The sequence below is a fragment of the Pseudochaenichthys georgianus genome, chromosome 7 (assembly GCF_902827115.2).
Source record: "Pseudochaenichthys georgianus chromosome 7, fPseGeo1.2, whole genome shotgun sequence".
Lineage (NCBI taxonomy): Eukaryota > Metazoa > Chordata > Actinopteri > Perciformes > Channichthyidae > Pseudochaenichthys > Pseudochaenichthys georgianus.
The window spans coordinates 32,937,587-32,959,878 of record NC_047509.1 but is presented as its reverse complement, the minus strand read 5'-3'; the positions used below and the strand labels follow the sequence as shown (position 1 = coordinate 32,959,878).

At 37.8% G+C, this 22,292-nt stretch overlaps 1 protein-coding gene across 1 annotated transcript; it reads left to right on the top strand.

Annotated features, from left to right (window-relative positions):
- Positions 1-1,965: 1,965 nt before the first annotated feature.
- Positions 1,966-20,711, top strand: LOC117448915 (protein-glutamine gamma-glutamyltransferase 5-like). The gene is made up of 15 exons (XM_071203586.1): positions 1,966-2,002; positions 2,549-2,761; positions 3,318-3,557; positions 3,656-3,774; positions 3,870-3,998; positions 4,613-4,790; positions 5,346-5,481; positions 7,206-7,309; positions 7,696-7,935; positions 8,100-8,141; positions 8,226-8,255; positions 15,472-15,684; positions 16,241-16,401; positions 18,609-18,748; positions 20,555-20,711. Exons 1-15 carry the CDS (start codon positions 1,966-1,968, stop codon positions 20,709-20,711), a joined length of 2,139 nt encoding a protein of 712 aa, XP_071059687.1.
- The last annotated feature ends 1,581 nt before the right edge of the window (positions 20,712-22,292 follow it).

Below are 22,292 nucleotides of genomic sequence, written 5' to 3'. Positions count from 1 at the left end.
TGTAATTTTAAACCAAAACTAAGTCCTCAGGATGACTTTAAGATGTGAACATGGTCATTTTTGTTTTGTAACATTAAATAAAATAATAAAAATATTTTATATATATAAAAAAAAAAAATCCCGATCCCCGATTTTTTTCTCCCGATTCCGATCTTTTGAAAATCACGTGATCGGCTCCGATCCCCGATCACGTGATCGGATCGGGACATCTCTAGCTGCAACCCATTGTCCCCTCTGGGACAAATAAACTCTACTAAAGGTTTGTGCAGGCTGATTACTGTCATGTCTCAGCAGACCCGGCGTCATGGGCGGGCCGCATGGGGCCGGGCCCGCCCATCCAGGATTTGGGCCCGACCATCCAGAATTTGGGCCCGCTGTTTTAATCAGGGCTGAATACAACATTTTAATTGTTTTATTATTATGTTCAGTGGCGGCGCCAGGGTATACTTGGGTAGGCTACAGCCATACCAATACATGGCTTAGCCCCACCATGGAAAATGATTTTAAAGTAACCTAAATAAAGTCCGCCAACTCGCGTGGAGTAAATTGCACAGACAGCAGTTAGTAAGATTGATTTCAGCAGTCACTTGTCTGGAAATACCGAAGACTATAAACGGTTTGAAAACTTTTGTCACGTAGTGATCATCTTCTCAATAGAACATCTTTGATAATGTCTTCTGGCCAATCAGAATCAAGATAACGACGTGGTGTTGTTGCAGGAAGTCCCGACGGAGAATATTTTTGCTGTAGTTACAGTACATCTCTATATACATCGATACAACATTACGTGTTGATAGAAATCAACACGTAATTAAATAAGACCCCACGGTTTGATGATTGATGTGTGGGCTGTCTTTCATTTTGACACACAGAACAATGGGGGCAATCCACCCTTATCCACAATGTAAAGTAATTCACAGCCTCTTCCCTCTTCTCTCTGTGAGGAGCAGCAGGTTCAGCTTTCAGAACAAAGTAACAAAAAACTGAAATGGCATTCATTTTTTTTTTAAATATGTTGCGTAGTAATAGATTTATTTATTTTTCTTCTCAAGAGAGGACCAGAATGTGTATTTTATGTTAGTATTTCAAAAAATCTCCTGGGGGAGAATCTCCCCAGACCCCCTGGCCTGCAGGCGTTGGGTTTTCACTTTTCAGCATGTCAGCTCTTTCACAATTCAGTTTTCCCGGGAAATGTAAGTTTCGGGGTGGGCCCGCCCTGGTACATCAAATGCCCGCCCAGAGACGTATGTCTGCCAATTGATTGCATCAGAATGTTGAATCATTGTGTGCAGCTTCCAAGGAAGATATTGAATGTGTTTTAAAGAGTTCTGTATTGTTCTCCTTCGAGATCAGCTGTAATTTGCATGTGTGTTTCAGTGTCTCACTTCCAACGGAGCGCTGTCTGGATACATTCAGTAAAATAAGCTCACTAAAATAGAAAAGTACATTTCAACAAAATAGGAGTAATATCAGATTAAAATACAACTTTGAAAGAACTCATACTAACAACAGTGCCTTATAATAATCTTATTTAAAATAATAAAAGCAAGATCAATTTAAGAAACAAAAATTCCAAACAAATATTGTGGATGATATTGAGTTATATTGTCATGCTTGTGTGAACATTAATATTCTTATATATCGGTAATGTTAACACCTCACTACATCAAGTCAACATAAACAAACCTAAAAATCATTACATTATTAAAACCAAATAAAATACATTTATATAAATTATTAAATGCCTGTATTGCTGCGGCAATAATTTTGTATCTGATTTTTTTATTATTGCAGTCGTTAGAAAAGCCTTTTAAAAAGAGTTGCAAACTGGACTTGATCCGAAGATAGAAAGAAATACAAAACAAAACTGTCACAGTCACAACAAAGGAGGGAGAGGGAGTTACTTATCAGAGGGAATGTGGAGTTGCCTGTCATTCCTTCACCTGCAGCTCCAGCTGTCACACCATGGACTTCATGCAGCAGAGCACAACAAAAATCAATGGTGAGTTTAATCTCCAAACCATGCTAAACTTTAAGATCTGCTGAAGAGAAAGCTGTGTTAATGCTTTTCAGTTTCTTTAAAATCAAATTACTTTTTTTTTGTTGCAATTTTTGTGCTAGATTACTATATAGTCAAATAATTCTTGCTTGGTAAAACACTTTCTAACGTGATTAAATCCATCCCACATTGGATGAATAACATCAGTTACCTCCACATAAATCAGATTTATATGTGAGTAACAACATGATAGCATTTTTATCATGTTATTCTACTGAAGACAGAGCCAAGAGGAGTTGCAAAAGTCAAGTTTTTCACTCACCACTTGAATTACATTATGCTGAGAATTCATACTAGACTTTTCCCAATGATGGCCAAAATACAACTTCCTAATTCGTCTTTAATAATTATTATTTAGTCTAGTATTTTTCCTGAACTATATGATGACTGGTTTCCTTCAACACAACTAACACAACTTCCATCTTTCCCGCTTCTTTTATTTCGGTTCTCTGAGTGATAGCAGATCTTTAATGTGTTTTTTATAATAAGTCACCTTTCTTTACCCAGGCTTTAACAATAGCCATTGCCAACTGAAGATTGTCAACTATGAGGTTGAGGAAAACAGCATTTCTCATGAGACACACGGCCTCAGCAAAAAACACCTGGTGGTGCGACGAGGGAAACCTTTCAAACTGACTCTGTGGTTCCACTCGCGGCTGTGGAATCCACACACAGAGTACCCGGTCCTCGAGGTCTTTCTGGGTAAAAAAAGATGTGATAAATTCTTCTAACATTAAGCATTAAACCAAGACTGTAGCATTTATGAAGGAAATAATTGTCCAATCCTTACATATGATAAATTACATCCAAAAGAAATAAAAAGCACACTTGTTTGATCCAATGCACTCAGGGGAGTTGTTACTATAGTTTTACTTGGTCTTGTATGACCAGTAGTTTAGCTGCAAATCTTAGCTAATGTTAGCAAAGTTCACAAAGTTATCACTTAGTCAATTTACTGACTTTTAGTTGTTTTACTAATTTAAAATATTTGGAAATACTGTTATTTACTCTTGAGTTAGGTGAGGAAAAAACATTATAATGATAATGCTCTGTTTTGCTAAGCTAAATTAGCCACCATTAGCTACTGGTTGTACTAAAACAAATAGATGTTGTAGCAAAACCCCTTCTAGTACTGAATGGAGAAATGTTCATATTGCTTATAAGTTAAACGTTTTTTTTCTTAAGGGGAAAGTATGTTATTTCTTTATTCATAATCTCACTTTAGGTAACTAGTATAATTATTTGTTTCACCTTGCAGGAAATCATTCAGACAGGATCATAGTCCAGATCTCTGACGAGCAACACGACCCCCAAGGCTGGTCAGCCAAAATCTACCCAGGCGACATTCAATCGAAGTCAGTCACCATCCACATCTGCTCACCTGTTAATTCCCCAGTGGCTCAGTATTACCTCTTCCTCCACATTGAGACGATGCATTGGAGCAGAAGTACCTTTGAAGTGGGAACATTTGTGCTACTCTGCAACCCTTGGCTGAAAGGTGGGACCATTTAGTAATATTCCTTCCTTTTATTGTCTAAATGTGTTGCTGTTACCTTGTTTTAGAGGTGAACCCGTTCCACTGCTATTGCCTTTCAGAGGATCCAGTGTACATGCCACTGAAGGCCCAAAGAGAAGAGTATATCAAGAATGATTGCGGCATTTTGTTCACGGGCACCCCTCAAAACATTAATGAAAGACCCTGGATGTTTGGTCAGGTAGGTGATGCTCAGCTTTCATGAACGGGTCACAGCATTATGTGATGGTAAGAATACAGTACAGGAATTGTATGTTTCCTTGTGTGAACATAAAGTATGAGCCTGGAGTCCTGGAGGCGTGTATGAAGCTGCTGCAGGTCAGCCGGTGGCACTTCAACAACAAAGAAAAAGACTACATTCGACGAGCAGACCCCGTCTACCTCAGCCGGGTGATTTGTGCTATGGTGAGCGGCAACATTCACATTTACTCTTTGTGATGGATATGTAAAACATGCACATGTAATCCCTCTAATGTGAAATGTTTTTAATTATATTATCAATAATATACAGAAGCCTCGTGAGGCAAATAAGTCTGATCGAAATTGTTTTTCTATAACTTGTTTATAACTTAAGAACAGGTTAAAGATTGTGCCAGTTCCATTTTAGGCACTTTTAAATAAGTCTTTAGGATAACATTGTTGGTGTAATTATTTTGGCCAACAAGGCAAAAGTGCTACTAAATAGGAAGTGAAAATATGTTCAGGACAATTCCTCCATGCACTCTAAACACAGGTACATATTGTTTGGTAGAAAGTTATGTGAGATAAATGTCATGACCAACTTTTAAATTGTGTATTGTTTATTTGCAGTGGTCCTATTTTGAACATGGGGTAGTCGTGCACTTCAGCCTTTTCAGGTTGAAATTAGTCTAAAAAATATCACTTAGAAGAATTGCTCTGGCAAATGTATTTTAAGCCTGTTATTAAGACTTAAACACACACATTTAATCTAGAAAATGGATCACCATTTTTTCTGACACAGTTATACAAAGAATGTAATGTGTCTCTACTGTCTTAAGGTTAACTGCGACGGCGACCTGGGTATTTTAATGGGAAATTGGTCAGGCAACTACAGAGATGGTGTCAGTCCCGCAGAGTGGAGCAGCAGCGCTGACATCCTCCACCAATGGGCCTTGTCCAACTGCAAACCCGTACGCTACGGACAGTGCTGGGTCTTTGCATCTGTCCTCTGCACCGGTACGGTATAAATTAGGACAATAGAGTTCTAAAATCGTGGCTGACAATCAAGTGTTATTTAGCCATCAACGACACCAAAGAGTTGCCTTACATGTCATTAAGTTTGGCCTATGATTAAGGAAGCTATCACACTTGGCTTACAAGTATTATAAGCTAAATCCACCTGAACCTGTTTTAATCTATTATATTGATACAGTATTTGCATTGGCTTATGTTATTTAGTAGTTTTATCCCAATCCTTTGTTTCCTTTGTTCTTCTCGTAATTTATGAAAGGGCCAATCCTAGGATCATAAACCTAAATAAAGGGCTTTTCAACCTAAGCAAGCTGTTAGCCTGTTTCTAATAAATCTTTCATAATGGCACAAACCTGCCGACTTTTAGATAGGGTTTGCTGTCCCTGCTTTCATCATCATCGCTACGTTATTTGAATAAAAAAGGAATGTTTTGTCTTTACAGGCTTAACATATCAAGCCATAATTTGTCCTAACAGATCATTTCAAAATGTTGGTCCATCTAGTCTTATAGTGTGACTGCTTTTTTGTGTTTTTTTCCAGTGATGAGAGTGCTGGGTGTTCCCTCCAGGGTGGTGACAGTTTTTAACGCTGCCCATGACGCTAACAGCAACCTGATAATTGAGGAAAATTTCTCAAGCAGCGGGGAAAAGCTCCCAGGACCAAAGGACAGCACGTGGTGGGTGTCTATTGCTCAGTTGATCTTTTAGGATGATTAAACTATGCTTAGTCCAGACCTACTCTGGTACTCTATTACTCTAGTACACTATTTTTAATAGTAACATTAAACTTGAAGTAATTTCCATCTTAAATGATTTATATATACACAAAACATTTGCACGTGCTTTGTATTGGTCGGGCGTAATATAATAGTTTAAATTATGTGTGTGGAAATCTCAGTTCATTTGTAGGGCTGCACGGTTATGGCCAAAAGTTTGCTGTAAATCTCACGGTAAATAAGTAAACAATTTGACCATAGTCCCATTTGGTGATATTATGACCGATCATAACTCATCTTTATGCACACACATACATTTAGCATGGCTTAAGAAACGGGCTCTGTGTTACAAGACGGACACATTTTAGAGTCAACACATATGGAACCTAAATATAGTCTATGTTAAAGGTGGGGTAGGTAAGTTTCAGAAACCGGCTCGAGTGCACTAAAATTTGAAAGTACACAGACAAAAAGAATCCGCCCCTTTCTTCAGACTTCCTCCCAGAGCACCTCCTCCAACACACATGAACGCGCACATGACGTCAGCAGACTGGTGAAAGTGGCCGCCTGTTGCTGGCGAGTCATTGAAGTACTGCTGCAATGCACGCCCAATGACGGCACGCCCAATGAGGGCACGAGATACATTTGTGCGTGCACAAGATGTAAGGCTGACAGACAGGGTGGCAATCGTAATACTGTAAAAAGTACAACCAATCCGTTTAGCCGGGTTGTACTTTTTACAGTATTACGGCTTCCACAGATGACATTTTTTTATGGATTTTTTGTCAAAGCACTTAAGATATTCATTGCTATCGGGATGTTAAGAGCATTCCATGGAATATAACAAAAAGTGTATCTCGAGCCGGTTTCTGAAACTTACCTACCCCACCTTTAAGAATGAGAAAAGTTTTAATATATAGTTTTTTGTAAACATGACACATTTTGAGTCTGACGACGTCAGACCATCGTCCTAATTCAAACCCTGCCTACATTCAATATTTCAACATATTTCAACATGCATAATTTTCATTACTTCCAAAAAAGCTAGAATATAAAATGAAAGAACAAAGAAAAGGATAGGATAAAATATGGTTATCATCCCCTACACTAGATCGACCAACCACACATGCATGTGTCTACTTGCAAAATAAACAACCCCCCTTTAAATAAAAACCCACACAAACACATTGATGTGAAAGACGAGCTAAAGATTATTGTTTTTTGTTTTTCCTTTTTTTTCCTTCCCCAACATAATGACATCATTATGTAACACTCACGCTTCTATTGGCTTGCAGCCCGCCACATTTTACGTGATAGGGGCTAACCAATCAGGGCAGACTGGGCTCTGGTTTCAGACAGAGGGGGGAAAGAGATGCAGCAGAACAGGCAGTATGAGAACAATAAAGAGCTTGGAGACATGTCACAGTAGAGACACAATATACAAATATGAAACCTGAAAATTAGCATAATATAGCCTCTTTAATGTTAAGTAATATTACAGTTTTTGAGTGAAGGTGCTTCCTTATTTTCCCAGTTTTGCAGTATCAATTTTTTATATAATAATGATGAAAAAAGTGAGTTGGCTATCTTATTTTCCCAGCATATTTGATTTTGCATTTTTGTTCATTTTTTTCAAAATGTGTGTGGTTAATTTACAGCATCCATTCGTGTTTGTCCTCTTGCAGGAACTTCCATGTGTGGGTAGAGTGCTGGATGAGGAGACCAGACCTCGGCTCAGCGTTTGATGGGTGGCAGGTAGTGGACCCCACCCCCCAGGAGAAGAGTGGAGGTGGGTTCTCTGCTTCGATCGATTAATATCAAATTTGTTGACATAAGAGCTTCCTTTTTTGATTAAATGTCAAAGAAGGCGAAATACAATTGATAACTCATTTCAGAGGTAGTCAAATCCATGTTTAACTGTATTTTGATCTCCTGCGCTCTGTCGCAGTATCAAGACAGTACGGAAAATTGTTATCCATCATTCTAAAACAAGAGCTAAGCTAACATGCTAAGTCGCTGTCTATGAATCTCTGCCTCAACATAGAGAGATCAATAACCATGTAGCACCATACTAGACTAATTAGATTTGTGATTTCTACATTATTGACACCCCTGGTGAGTTACTTGGGATTGTAGCTACTTAGCATACTGTAACTCAAACACCTTCCTCTGCAGGGATATACTGCTGTGGCCCTTGCCCAGTAGTTGCCATCCATCAACATTTCCTTAGAGCCAGTTTCGACACCCGGTTTATCTACGCTGCTGTTGACGCTGATATCGTACGGCTGATCATACACAATGGACGGGTGATGAAGAGGACGATAGACACTGAGACGGTGGGACGGCTGATCTGCACCAAGAGCATTGGCTCAGACCTACTAGAAAACCTGACACAGGATTACAAGAGCAAGACAAGTAAGGCAAAACACATTATTGTTTTTAAGGAAGCTATATTGTGTTAGAATGATTCAAATGCACTATGCATACTATATTTCTACTATGAAAGTAGAAATAGGGTGGTTATCTTTGTTCTCTACATGTGTGGATAAAGTTGTTCTCCCCATGTTTTACCCTTTCAGAACCACAAGCAGCAGGTTATGGAAGATACTCAGGTTGGAGAGGTCAGTGGTTGAGATTAAGCCATTTTTTACTCATTCTAAATGTGTTTTGAGGTTTTTAATCCCCATTTTCTGTCTTTTTCTCAGGTGGCCAGGATCGACCAATGAGCAGAGATGGTGAAAATGTCATCCAAATTATCTTTGGAGTTTCTGTTAGCCATACCACAAATGTTTCTCTGTTTCTTGTGTTCTGGTGAGGGCATACATTTGATACCATTGTTTTTTTATGACAAAATCCCTTTTTCACAGTTCGCATGTCAGCTACAACTTTTCTGTCCAGTTCAGTGGGAAATCAAGAACGTAAGCTCTTATATTACAAATACTTTTTACATTTAACATGTCAAATTGCTATTATGCGACAATGTTTATTTTGGTGTTTGAAAATCGAAAGTACGCTCTGATCCTATATGGGCCATTCTTCCGAATTGGACCAAAGTCAGGTTGGAAATGTTTTGAAATGTTGTATGTTTTTTTCCCAAAACTTTGTCCATATATATTTTGTACCATATCTAAACACATATCTAGTAAAAGAACCGAACATTTTTATATCGTATTTTCAGACTGTATTGGAATGTTCTTTCTCTACCACAAATAGTCACTACCGAAACATAGTACATACACACTGTAGTAAAAAAGTATTATATTAACCTGTTAAGATTGTTTTGCTTTGTAAAATGCATAACACTGATCATATTGAGTCCAGAGTTGATGATTGTTGAAATTGAACATACATTAAACCAATCAGTATCATATCATTTTAGTTGATAACTCAATTTTTTACAAAACATCAACTGTTTCGGTAGTGACCACAGTATTTTGTTCTCAAGGTTGTATCATATTCCCTCAACCTTATTGCTTAATCTTAACTCATAACATGCCTTATGTTGAAGTGTGAATGTTTGAAGCTACTGACTCAGAATCAGCACTGTAACAGGCTGAAATAGAGGGGAATGAGGCTAGAATGCATGATCCAGTGTTTCCCATAAATTGATTTATTTGTGGCGGGCCTCGACAATTAAAACATTTTAATGTGGTGCGGTTTTAGATTTTTTTTAGTATAGTTTTTATAAAAAAATTAAACCTACAACAAATCAATATATTCCAACTTCTGTTTGAATGTAATCATAAAGATCTTCTAAATACACCATTTAAACAACATTTAAAAAAGTGTTTTAAGTGTTATTTACAGAAATTGAAATTTAGATGTCAGGGTTGGGGACAGCTACTTTGCAATAGAAAGTACCCTATAAATGATGTTTTTGTATATATTAAGCTTATCACTATCTAATTTAATGCCTTGTGTTTAAATAGACCATAACATATTTTTTGTAAATATCTATGTCTGAATGCTTAATTGTTTTGTTAAATAGTTTTTCTTGTCGTGGGACCGCACTTTGTACTAATTTGATAGAATGCCCCATATACAATCTATGCTCTGGTCAGAGGTTTCTCTCCCCACTGGCACAATATCTACCAAAAGGGTTTCCGCTGGGTTATAAGCATGCTTTTGATACTGGTTTTTAAATGACAAAATCCCTTTCATTTTTACAGATGGGGTTATTTTGAGGAACAGCCAAATGTCAGATGGAGAAGGTAAGCTTTCATTTTAATCTAACGCCACAAGGTGTATTTAGGTGTTTCCACTGACAATAGTTTCATAGTCAGAGGGTCAGTTCCAACTGGCATCATCCCTACTAAAAATACCAACAAGTCCTCCAACTCATATGACCAAATAGGTCGATTGTTCAAGCCCTTATTACGACCAAATAGGTCGATTGTTCAAGCGCTTGTTACGACCTATAATCACGTTTGAAAGTTTTCGACCTCGAGTGCTCCCGTTGAATGCAAATGCTACGGAGGGTCGTATATTCACAAATAACCCTCTCTGGAAAATCCTAAACTGTAGGATAGTTTGGCCATTACATTTTTTTTTTATTAGATTTCTATCGAGAAGTATATATTGTACTTTCAGAATCCACGTCCAGTGGATGTGTAGGATCTATAGTTTGATAGATATTACGAAGATGATTTGAGGTCTCGCCAGGAGAACGTGTAACGGCAGCGTCCAAGTAAAGTTAGCGTCAACCCTCACTGTCTAATGATTTTAAAGCTATATCTGCAGTTCTCATCCATTAAAAACATCAGTTTATCCTTTTTTTAAATTGTGTCCAATGCTTTTGTGTTTTTCCCATAGGTTTTTTTCCTTTCGATTCTGAGACACATTTCTTTTTTCAGAAGTTTTGAAAACAGGGGTGTCAAACTCAATTTCTCCCGGATCACATCAACATTATGTTTGCACTCAAAGGGCCGGTTGTAATTTTAATTATATATAAATATACATATGTAAATATATAATATATATTAAATAATGTATTATATTACATTGTTGGCCCTGCATTGGATTATTATCAGTTCTGGTAATATCTTCCTAAATAAATACGTCTGAAAGCAGAAGTCTAGGGCAAATAATTGAAAGTAAATATTCAACAATTACACCCAGAAAAGAGATCTTTTGATCTCAAGGGGCTTTCACCAGGTTAAATAAAGGCTACAAACAAACACCAATTGTATTGTATATTATATTCTTTGCAAGCTCTTGCGGGCCACATAAAATTAGGACGCGGCTGGATTTGGCCCCCAGGCCTTGAGTTTGACACCCCTGGGCTAAAACATCAAACTTGAAGCTCGGTGATTGGATGTTTTAGCAACAATGCACGTTGGGATATGGTGTTTATGCGATATGAAATCAGAAAACATTAAAAAAATTAAATTATACTTTATTCCGAGTGTGCTTGCTTTTCTCTTTGGAAGTCATCACATAACGGCATTGTAATACACGGTCCAGCTGCATTAAATAATACATATCTGCCGTAGTTCTTTATTTATAGAGCCCTGATTCGAAGACCTTTGGACAAACTGGAAAAAATGCTGCCGAAACTGAATACGTGACGTGGATCATAAATATATCAGCAATTAAACAACATCTTCCATTTCATTTCATTTCATTTCAAACCTTTATTTATACAGATAAATCCTATTGAGATCATTGATCTCTTTTTCAAGGGAGACCTGCTCAAGTAGTTCCACATGAAACATAAAAACATAAATAGAACAACAAAAGGACATCATCCAGCATCATTTACATAATTATCCACATCAACAGGTACCAATAGCTTCCGATTGAGTAGCATCCAACCGAGCTTTAAAAACATTTAGTGGCACCAGATTGTTCAGTTTCCATTTAATTTGCAGACTATTAAATACAACACATAAATAAAGCACTCAAATTTCATTTACCGCAAAACCGCATTCATGCACCGTCTGTTTTAACCGCATTTGATACCATTGTTTTTTTATGACAAAATCCCTTTTTCACAGTTCGCATGTCAGCTACAACTTTTCTGTCCAGTTCAGTGGGAAATCAAGAACGTAATCTCTTATATTACAAATACTTTTTACATTTAACATGTCAAATTGCTATTATGCGACAATGTTTATTTTGGTGTTTGAAAATCGAAAGTACGCTCTGATCCTATATGGGCCATTCTTCCGAATTGGACCAAAGTCAGGTTGGAAATGTTTTGAAATGTTGTATGTTTTTTTCCCAAAACTTTGTCCATATATATTTTGTACCATATCTAAACACATATCTAGTAAAAGAACCGAACATTTTTATATCGTATTTTCAGACTGTATTGGAATGTTCTTTCTCTACCAAAAATAGTCACTACCGAAACATAGTACATACACACTGTAGTAAAAAAGTATTATATTAACCTGTTAAGATTGTTTTGCTTTGTAAAATGCATAACACTGATCATATTGAGTCCAGAGTTGATGATTGTTGAAATTGAACATACATTAAACCAATCAGTATCATATCATTTTAGTTGATAACTCAATTTTTTACAAAACATCAACTGTTTCGGTAGTGACCACAGTATTTTGTTCTCAAGGTTGTATCATATTCCCTCAACCTTATTGCTTAATCTTAACTCATAACATGCCTTATGTTGAAGTGTGAATGTTTGAAGCTACTGACTCAGAATCAGCACTGTAACAGGCTGAAATAGAGGGGAATGAGGCTAGAATGCATGATCCAGTGTTTCCCATAAATTGATTTATTTGTGGCGGGCCTCGACAATTAAAACATTTTAATGTGGTGCGGTTTTAGATTTTTTTTAGTATAGTTTTTATAAAAAAATTAAACCTACAACAAATCAATATATTCCAACTTCTGTTTGAATGTAATCATAAAGATCTTCTAAATACACCATTTAAACAACATTTAAAAAAGTGTTTTAAGTGTTATTTACAGAAATTGAAATTTAGATGTCAGGGTTGGGGACAGCTACTTTGCAATAGAAAGTACCCTATAAATGATGTTTTTGTATATATTAAGCTTATCACTATCTAATTTAATGCCTTGTGTTTAAATAGACCATAACATATTTTTTGTAAATATCTATGTCTGAATGCTTAATTGTTTTGTTAAATAGTTTTTCTTGTCGTGGGACCGCACTTTGTACTAATTTGATAGAATGCCCCATATACAATCTATGCTCTGGTCAGAGGTTTCTCTCCCCACTGGCACAATATCTACCAAAAGGGTTTCCGCTGGGTTATAAGCATGCTTTTGATACTGGTTTTTAAATGACAAAATCCCTTTCATTTTTACAGATGGGGTTATTTTGAGGAACAGCCAAATGTCAGATGGAGAAGGTAAGCTTTCATTTTAATCTAACGCCACAAGGTGTATTTAGGTGTTTCCACTGACAATAGTTTCATAGTCAGAGGGTCAGTTCCAACTGGCATCATCCCTACTAAAAATACCAACAAGTCCTCCAACTCATATGACCAAATAGGTCGATTGTTCAAGCCCTTATTACGACCAAATAGGTCGATTGTTCAAGCGCTTGTTACGACCTATAATCACGTTTGAAAGTTTTCGACCTCGAGTGCTCCCGTTGAATGCAAATGCTACGGAGGGTCGTATATTCACAAATAACCCTCTCTGGAAAATCCTAAACTGTAGGATAGTTTGGCCATTACATTTTTTTTTTATTAGATTTCTATCGAGAAGTATATATTGTACTTTCAGAATCCACGTCCAGTGGATGTGTAGGATCTATAGTTTGATAGATATTACGAAGATGATTTGAGGTCTCGCCAGGAGAACGTGTAACGGCAGCGTCCAAGTAAAGTTAGCGTCAACCCTCACTGTCTAATGATTTTAAAGCTATATCTGCAGTTCTCATCCATTAAAAACATCAGTTTATCCTTTTTTTAAATTGTGTCCAATGCTTTTGTGTTTTTCCCATAGGTTTTTTTCCTTTCGATTCTGAGACACATTTCTTTTTTCAGAAGTTTTGAAAACAGGGGTGTCAAACTCAATTTCTCCCGGATCACATCAACATTATGTTTGCACTCAAAGGGCCGGTTGTAATTTTAATTATATATAAATATACATATGTAAATATATAATATATATTAAATAATGTATTATATTACATTGTTGGCCCTGCATTGGATTATTATCAGTTCTGGTAATATCTTCCTAAATAAATACGTCTGAAAGCAGAAGTCTAGGGCAAATAATTGAAAGTAAATATTCAACAATTACACCCAGAAAAGAGATCTTTTGATCTCAAGGGGCTTTCACCAGGTTAAATAAAGGCTACAAACAAACACCAATTGTATTGTATATTATATTCTTTGCAAGCTCTTGCGGGCCACATAAAATTAGGACGCGGCTGGATTTGGCCCCCAGGCCTTGAGTTTGACACCCCTGGGCTAAAACATCAAACTTGAAGCTCGGTGATTGGATGTTTTAGCAACAATGCACGTTGGGATATGGTGTTTATGCGATATGAAATCAGAAAACATTAAAAAAATTAAATTATACTTTATTCCGAGTGTGCTTGCTTTTCTCTTTGGAAGTCATCACATAACGGCATTGTAATACACGGTCCAGCTGCATTAAATAATACATATCTGCCGTAGTTCTTTATTTATAGAGCCCTGATTCGAAGACCTTTGGACAAACTGGAAAAAATGCTGCCGAAACTGAATACGTGACGTGGATCATAAATATATCAGCAATTAAACAACATCTTCCATTTCATTTCATTTCATTTCAAACCTTTATTTATACAGATAAATCCTATTGAGATCATTGATCTCTTTTTCAAGGGAGACCTGCTCAAGTAGTTCCACATGAAACATAAAAACATAAATAGAACAACAAAAGGACATCATCCAGCATCATTTACATAATTATCCACATCAACAGGTACCAATAGCTTCCGATTGAGTAGCATCCAACCGAGCTTTAAAAACATTTAGTGGCACCAGATTGTTCAGTTTCCATTTAATTTGCAGACTATTAAATACAACACATAAATAAAGCACTCACATTTCATTTACCGCAAAACCGCATTCATGCACCGTCTGTTTTAACCGCAGAGCGAGTCACAATAGTCCGATATATAAGCATGAAGAACAAACAACCACGGCCGGCTTCAAGTTGTGTTTCCTGGATGAACTGACCAGGCAGAGTCCCTGTAACTATCTTCACGGAGCAGCTAGCAGAGAGACAAGAAGCTAGCAGCAGCAGTCACTTGACAGAGCTGTCACTCAATGTGACCACGCCCTAATTTATGCACAAACTTTAAGACCTAATATAAATAAAAGGGTCGCGTTAGAAAACAATTCACTCACAGATTCATAATCATGACGGTGGAATCTAACTATATCGATAATAAAATGTATGGAGCCAGGGGTAGAAACATGTTTTTTTCTGCTGTAAAATTGGGCATTTTAACATGGGGGTCTATGGAAATTGCTCCTTTCTGCAGCCATCGCCTATCGGCCAATATATGAACTGCACTGTGTGGCACTTCCGTATTGGCGTCCCGGCTCTACCCCACAGTTTGCCGCTTAGTTGTAACACAGAAACAATAACATCCAACAAACAGTTTACATGTCAAACAAGAATATTTCAATCACTTGGGATATTTTTTAATCTTACTGGATTTTGGTCAAGCAATTGATAGCTGTTGTGTCTTTCCTTGTTGGCAGGTACATTTTTCACCTTCATAGTTAGCGAATTTGATAAATGGAAGTTGCAAAAATACCATAAACCTTAATCTGATATAGAAATAACAACTGATTGAGAACCCTTTCTTCCTCTCCCTATTTCTCTGGAGCAAACTTACAAAAGCCTAGTGTCGCTACCTGATCCGTACTGGAAACCCAACAATCTGATTAGGTCATTTACAAAGCAAGAGAAAAGGTATGTTACATGTAAGGCAAATCTCTCCTTCATCTGCAGAAGAAATGCCTCCTGGTTTGGAGGTGTCCCTAAGCCTCAAGAGGGTGCCAACAGTGGGTGAGAGCATCGTCTTGTGTGTAACGGTCAGGAACAACTCGAGAGGCTCCCGGGTTCTGATGGAGCACGTCAACGCTCAGCTGAAGGAGTACAACAGAAACGCACAGGAGAGCTTTTGGAAGTCTCACAAAGAAGAGCGCATAAAGGCGGGGGAAGGTGAGAAGAGGATAGTATGAGTGTGTACTTTTTCTCATGCTAAAGAGGCACTTTGGGGTTTTCCCTTTTCTGTGACATTATAAAGGTTTGTGTGCATGTAAATGGTCTGAAGAGGCAAAAATCGGTTTCTCTCCCCCACACTCGACTGAAACGCATCCATTGGACTCCTTTGTTTACTTCTCTAACATAGTGACATCACTAAATAACACTCACATCTCTAAACAGTTCACAAAAACCTATATAACACACTACAGGAAAGGGAAAAGGCCAAAAATGCATAAAAGCACCCCTTTAACAATGAATTATAAAGCTGGTAAACAAGAAGCTATACTATCCAATCATATTGTTCCTTTCTAAAAACTACAGGAATATCCACCATGTTTTTTTAAAAGGCATCAGGCCTTCCTTTTATAATATGGTCTAATTTCTGTAAGGCCAGAAAAGGATAGAGGTTTTTAAGCCAATATTTTTCCAAAAGACAGATATTTTATGTTAAGCTTGAAGAAGGGAAAACACTTTGTTAAAAATGTGTATTTTTTTGTGTGTCCATCTGCAGTTCTGAAGCTGGAACACTCCATCCTTTCCTCTGAGTACGAGTCTGTGCTGGCCGATGATGACATTATGAACGTGGCAGTTGTGATAAAGGACGTCCTGACGAAAGAAAGGTTCCTGGCCACAAAGGAGTTCAACGTAACCTCACCAAAGATAACCGTGGAGGTACAGTACAGCAGCAAACTCCACCCTTCACAAATACACTGTGCTGTGTTCTCTCTATTTCTTTTTCTTCTGCAGCGCTCTTTACTATGATATTCTGTATCCTGTTGGTTGCACATGACAAGATTAATATACGTAAATGAAGAGCATAAACCAAAATACCATATGTTACTTTTCTTTAGGCAAACAACCTCCAAGAAATTACAGTTTTCCTTATCAACCAGCGCTTTTCTTATAGGTACTTTTGTCAAAGAACAATGTTTTAAAGGTTTTTATTTTTTAATAGATAAGCTAATATTGCCCTTTCGAGCAGAACATAAAAATCCCTATGCTAGGTGGTAGCACTCAGTAGAAATGGTACTCAACTGTAAAGTGTGTATTGCACATGAGCAGCACTATTGCACGCTATTGAGTTTTTTCGGTGGCTTTAGTGTGTCTTCCCATGTAAATACTTAATTTAAATGCATTTCAAACAAACGATAGGATCGGTTTTCAATTGATCTCCATCCGAGTCTGAAATCCAAATGTCCCACATCAAACTGTGTTATCATTAAACTGTAGTCAGGGTAAGGGCATACAAGGGATAAAGGCATGGGTTTGAAAAAGGTCTTTATTTTTGATCCACAATAGCTTCCATAAAGTGTTGTCCAACACTCTTTTTTGGCCAACACAAAATCAAAATAAATAAAAAAAGTAAAAAGCAACAGGTTCCAAACGACCTAACTAACATAAATCAATATTTGTTGATGGACATTTTGAAAGAAAATGTGCTTATGATCCATCCGTTTATGTGGAGGTAGAAGAAGCTTAAGAGAGCCAGTATTATAGTTTTTCACAAAATAAAAATGTATTTACTGGTATTTTGCCAGAATATCAGGCCCTGTTAGATGATAATTAAGCAATAGCTCACGACAGGCCGTGGTATATGCTCATTATATCACAGCTAAGGGGCGTGGTTCGGCCCGACGCAAAGCTTTTATAAAACGGTTACCAAGTGTAGAAATATGAAAAAAAAATACACACTCTAATTTAAATAGTTTTTATTAGTAAATAATTATGTTCAAAATAAAATAGTCCCTCCGTTGCCTTCTGCGCGAAACATAGTGCGAGGTGGTTGCTATGCAACAACACTAACAGCTAGCGAACATATTAGACAGAGAGCGTTGATCCATTATTTGGCTATTTATTTACATTCTTGTTACAAGAATTGTATGTTGCCGTTTATTGTGCACCCACTGAAAACCTGTCCAGCACCAGTAGCATGGCTTATGTGGTTACTTGTTGAGGTTGTTCTAGGTTGTTGCTTGGTGTGGTGAGAATATTGCTCTAGAGAGAGCTTTCGCACCTGTGGCCACTAACGGTCATCATTTCTCTGCTTTGTTTCAAGACCCGCATCAGAAAGCTTTTGAATGCTGGTACTTTTCCAGTTGGTCTACCTGCTCTTCACGTAGCTCTGCATGTCGTCGTTTAGGTGCTTTTTTTTTTCTGGAGATAGGCACTCAATCCACTCCTCCATAGTAAGACCTCCCCGGAGGTCGAAGTTAATCTTAAATGTTTCCATCTTATGCGTTGTTCAGTAACGGAAGAAATGTAAATATATTTATAAAACTCAAATAAAGCAAGTCAAATCAAGTCAAATAAAGCAATCTGATTGGCCGATAGTGTTTTTGCGGACCTCTTTGATTACAGATTTGAAAACATCGTTGCTTGCTTTAAAAGTAGCACAATTCATTATGTCAAACCTTGGAAAGTTTGCTTTTCAGCCCAACGGTATACTGTTTTTCTCAGACGCGGAGGGATACTGACTTGTTGTGAAAAGTAACTTACAATTCTACCCGTGGTATACGCTCAGTATATCACGGCTAAGAACCGATGGGTTACGTATTGTAACCCATCCCCCCCCCCCCCGTTGACAGTTCACGAGCATGCCCCCCCCCGCCCGCCCCTCGTCAGAGTTGTGTAAAGGCCGACGGGTAATTCTGGATTTTGACAGAAGTTTTACGATCCTGTCCGTCAAAATGACGGGCAGTGAAAAAGTCTAGCGTAACCTCTGGTAGGGAGCCATGTGCTAATTTCCAGGTTGACCTAAAAAAACACGTCATTAGTGCATCACTCTATACTGTAAAATAAAATAAAAACTGTAAAATATGTTTGGAATAATTTATAAAGAATTATTGCACAGAGCTTGTTGTCTCGTGTCTCTTCCACAGATTGAAGGAGGGGGCAGAATCCAGATGAAGAAGGAGTACAAAGCCCATGTGTCCTTCACCAACACATGGAGCAGTAGTGTGAATGGAGCCGTGCTGACAGTAGAGGGGTCTGGCCTGCTGCAGGGCAAACAGGAAGCCAGGTGAGTCTGACACAAGGGCCTCACAATAAATCATCTTGTGCCAAAGAACAGGTGTCGTTAGAAAGAAACCTTGTTACCTTGGAGGGTTAGACATATCCTTCCTCCTTTATCTGTGAGCTGGATGAAGAGTTGGTCTGTAGTGTCAGTGTCTGAGGAATGCTGTCAGATCAGTTTGTGCAGAAGGATAACATCTGAACGTGTTTAGCTAAAGTATGGACCCGTCATCCTCGTTAAATGCAATAATATATATATGCATGCAATGATCCCCTCCTGACTTTCTAACCATTATTCAAATTCAAAGTACAATGTTCTTCATTGGCGAAGCAGGTAACGATTTAAATCTAATAAATTAAAAAAAAAATACATTTTTTAAGAGCATTATAATCTATGGCAATAGAAACTAATTATAAAATTGACATTTACTTAAAAACACTTAAAAAGCCAAAAACATACAAACTACAACAAGCTAAAAATAAATAATAACTGTTGAGAAATACAAGAATAAAAACACTTAACTTAACTCTAGCACAGATGGTATGAGAAAAATAAAGACCTTTTTGAACATTAAAGCATGGAAACATGTCACTATGGAACACGACGTACAAATATGAACCTGAAAAGGAGAAAAATAGTGCCCCTTTATGTTCAAATACACACATTAAAAACAAACTGGACCTATACACATTAGGCCCAATTTACACATACATTATTGTGCTATAAAAGAAAAACATGACAAAAGAAAACGGAACAAAAGCAATGTTACCTTCCTGTAGGGACGTTTTCAAATGTGTATCAGCGGTAATGAACACAGCAGAAACAAAGAAATGTGGTTTTGCAATACTTTCTTAGTCTATTTGCTCCATGTGGGGGCTAATCGGAGACCATCTAAACCCAAGCCAACCAATGCTGACTGTGCATTATGTTATAAGTCTTTGCAATGTATAATCAATAACACATTTTAATATCCATTTGTCTTTATTTGTTTGTTTGTTTTTAATCCATTGTAGTGTTAAGATTTAATCTCATGTTTCCCTCCCAGACAGGAATAAGATTGCTAAAAAGAGAAGATATTCAGCAGAGTCATGTAGAGGGATGACTGTAAGAGGGATCATTGTGCTTTGGCATTGGTTTTATTCACTTGAAGGGGCCCTAAATGTTCATATTTGTAATTGTTGCCTCTACTGTGACATGTCTCCATGCTTAAAAACTCTTTATTTTTCTCATACTGCCTGTGCTGCAGCACCTCTTTTCACCCTCTGTCTGAAACCAGAGCCCAGTCTGCTCTGATTGGTTAGCTGGCCAGCTCTGTTGTGATTGGTCAACTGCTTAGCCTATCACGTACAATGTGTTGGAGTGCTGGCCAATAGAAGCGCAAGTGTGACAAAGTGATTGTGGATAGAGCAGACCCTACCCACAGTCACTATGTTACGTAAGTAAACAGAGGGGTCCAATGGAGGAGTTTCAGGCAGAGGGGGAGTGTGTGGGAGAGAAACTCCCTCTGGAGAGAACACAGGGATTTTAGCCTTTGCAGAACATTTACATGCACTAAAATCTATATATAGAGCACTACAGGAAAGGGATAACCCCAAATAGCATAATAGGGCCCATTTAATAATCTCTATAACTGGTAAAAGATGTCTTGAATAACTTGAAGTATAAATCAACACTCATCGCCGACACACACACAGAACTATTAGGATCTCACAACAACAATTGATCTCTGTTTCATGGCTGCTCTGATCATATTCTAAGCGGGTCCTTGTGTTGAAATGGCGAAAGATTACAGTTTTTTTCTCTCTCTGTTAGGATGGCTATCCTGAAGCAGGACGAGAAGATAGAGAAGACAGTGACCATCATGGCCGCTGGCCCCGGCACTAAACTGCTGAAGGCGACTTTCTCACACAGTAACAGCCCCAAAGCCATTTCCAGAACCGTACACAAAGTCACCGTCGTGAGTGCATGACACTCATGAGTAGTGTTGTCACGATACCAACATTTTGGTTTGGATACCGATACCAAGTCAAGAATTGCGATTCCGATTCTTTTTCGATACTTTTCTTAAAAAAAGGGAAACAGTCTTAAATATAATCAGGGATGCAAACTCATCAGGTATGAAAGAGGTGACAAGGATCCGAGCCCCCCGACCCCACCGAATATCGGCTTTAAAATTAGGAATAACAGATGTTGTTAGCCGTCAGAACAACTAAAGCAGCAGTTAATAATAACAGAAACGCCAAAGAGTCACATCTAATAGAAATATATATAAAAGCATTTATTTTAATTGTGTAGCAGTGAGTTTAACATTTTGGCAGCACTGTTGAGCATTTTGAAAATGTATTTTCATGCCTCTGTGCAAGGCTTAGTCTTTCTATCTTTATAGCCACTGGTGTAAAGTAACTAAGTTCATAAACTCAAGTACTACTTGGGTACAATTTTGAGATACTTGTACTTTATTTAAGTATTTCAATGTTTCTTTTGCTACTTTGTACTTCTAATCCACTACAGTTCAGAGGTACATGGTGTACTTTTACTCCACTACATGTATTAATCCCTTTAGTTACTTCACGGATGTGGAGGAATGATGTGAAATATAACCAAGTGTTAAATCAGACTTTAGTTCCACCTGGAGTAAATCCACAAGCTACCCTGCAGTATACAAAGTCATTCAAACTAGCTGCACCTTTACCAGCTTTGAGAACACTTTCATGATCAATCATTATAAAACATATCATATATATTATTCTGAAATGGACCAATCTGCACAATGACTACTTTTACTGTCGCTACTTTAATACTTTTACTTGAGGAACATTTTGAATGCTGTACTTTTACTGTAACAGAGTATTCCTACACTCTGGTGCTTCTAGTACAAGACCTGAGTACTTCTACTTTTACTGTGGCTACTTTAACTATATTTTGATGATAATACTTTTGTACTTTTATTTGAGGAACATTTTGATTTCAGGATTGTTCCTACATTCTGGTACTTCTACTTTAACTCAAGTACAAGACCTGGGTACTTCTACTTTTACTCAAGTACAAGATATATACTTATACCACCTCCGTTTATAGCCTATGAAAAAAACGAATAGAAAACGAAGACTAAAGCTAACGTTAGCAGATAGTGATGCTAGTTTGCTAGTTAAGTTTGCTCAACGATAATATTGCGACAGAAAAACTTTTCAGTGCACATCACGCTCTGCCGCTCCGACAGGGAGCTCTATTCTGAACACCTGAAGGGCCCGTTCACAGACTTCTGGCGTCTTTTTGTCAACAAGCCGAGGCGCAGCCAATACTAGGCTTGTTTGAGACAAGCAAGACCTGCGCAGACCTGCGCAGTTGCGATCAACGTCTTGCTAGTGCGTTGCATGATGGTTAGTCATTTTGTCCGACTTGCTCTGGAGGCTCGCCCACATGAGACTTTGAAATCTCGCGGGACAAAGACGGCCGCAGCCTTGAGAGCGAGGCGAGGCGAGTTGGCGCAGTTGCTCTCCACGAGCTGCGGAAGCGAAATGCTTGATGGGAAACGGCTCGCTGGTATCTC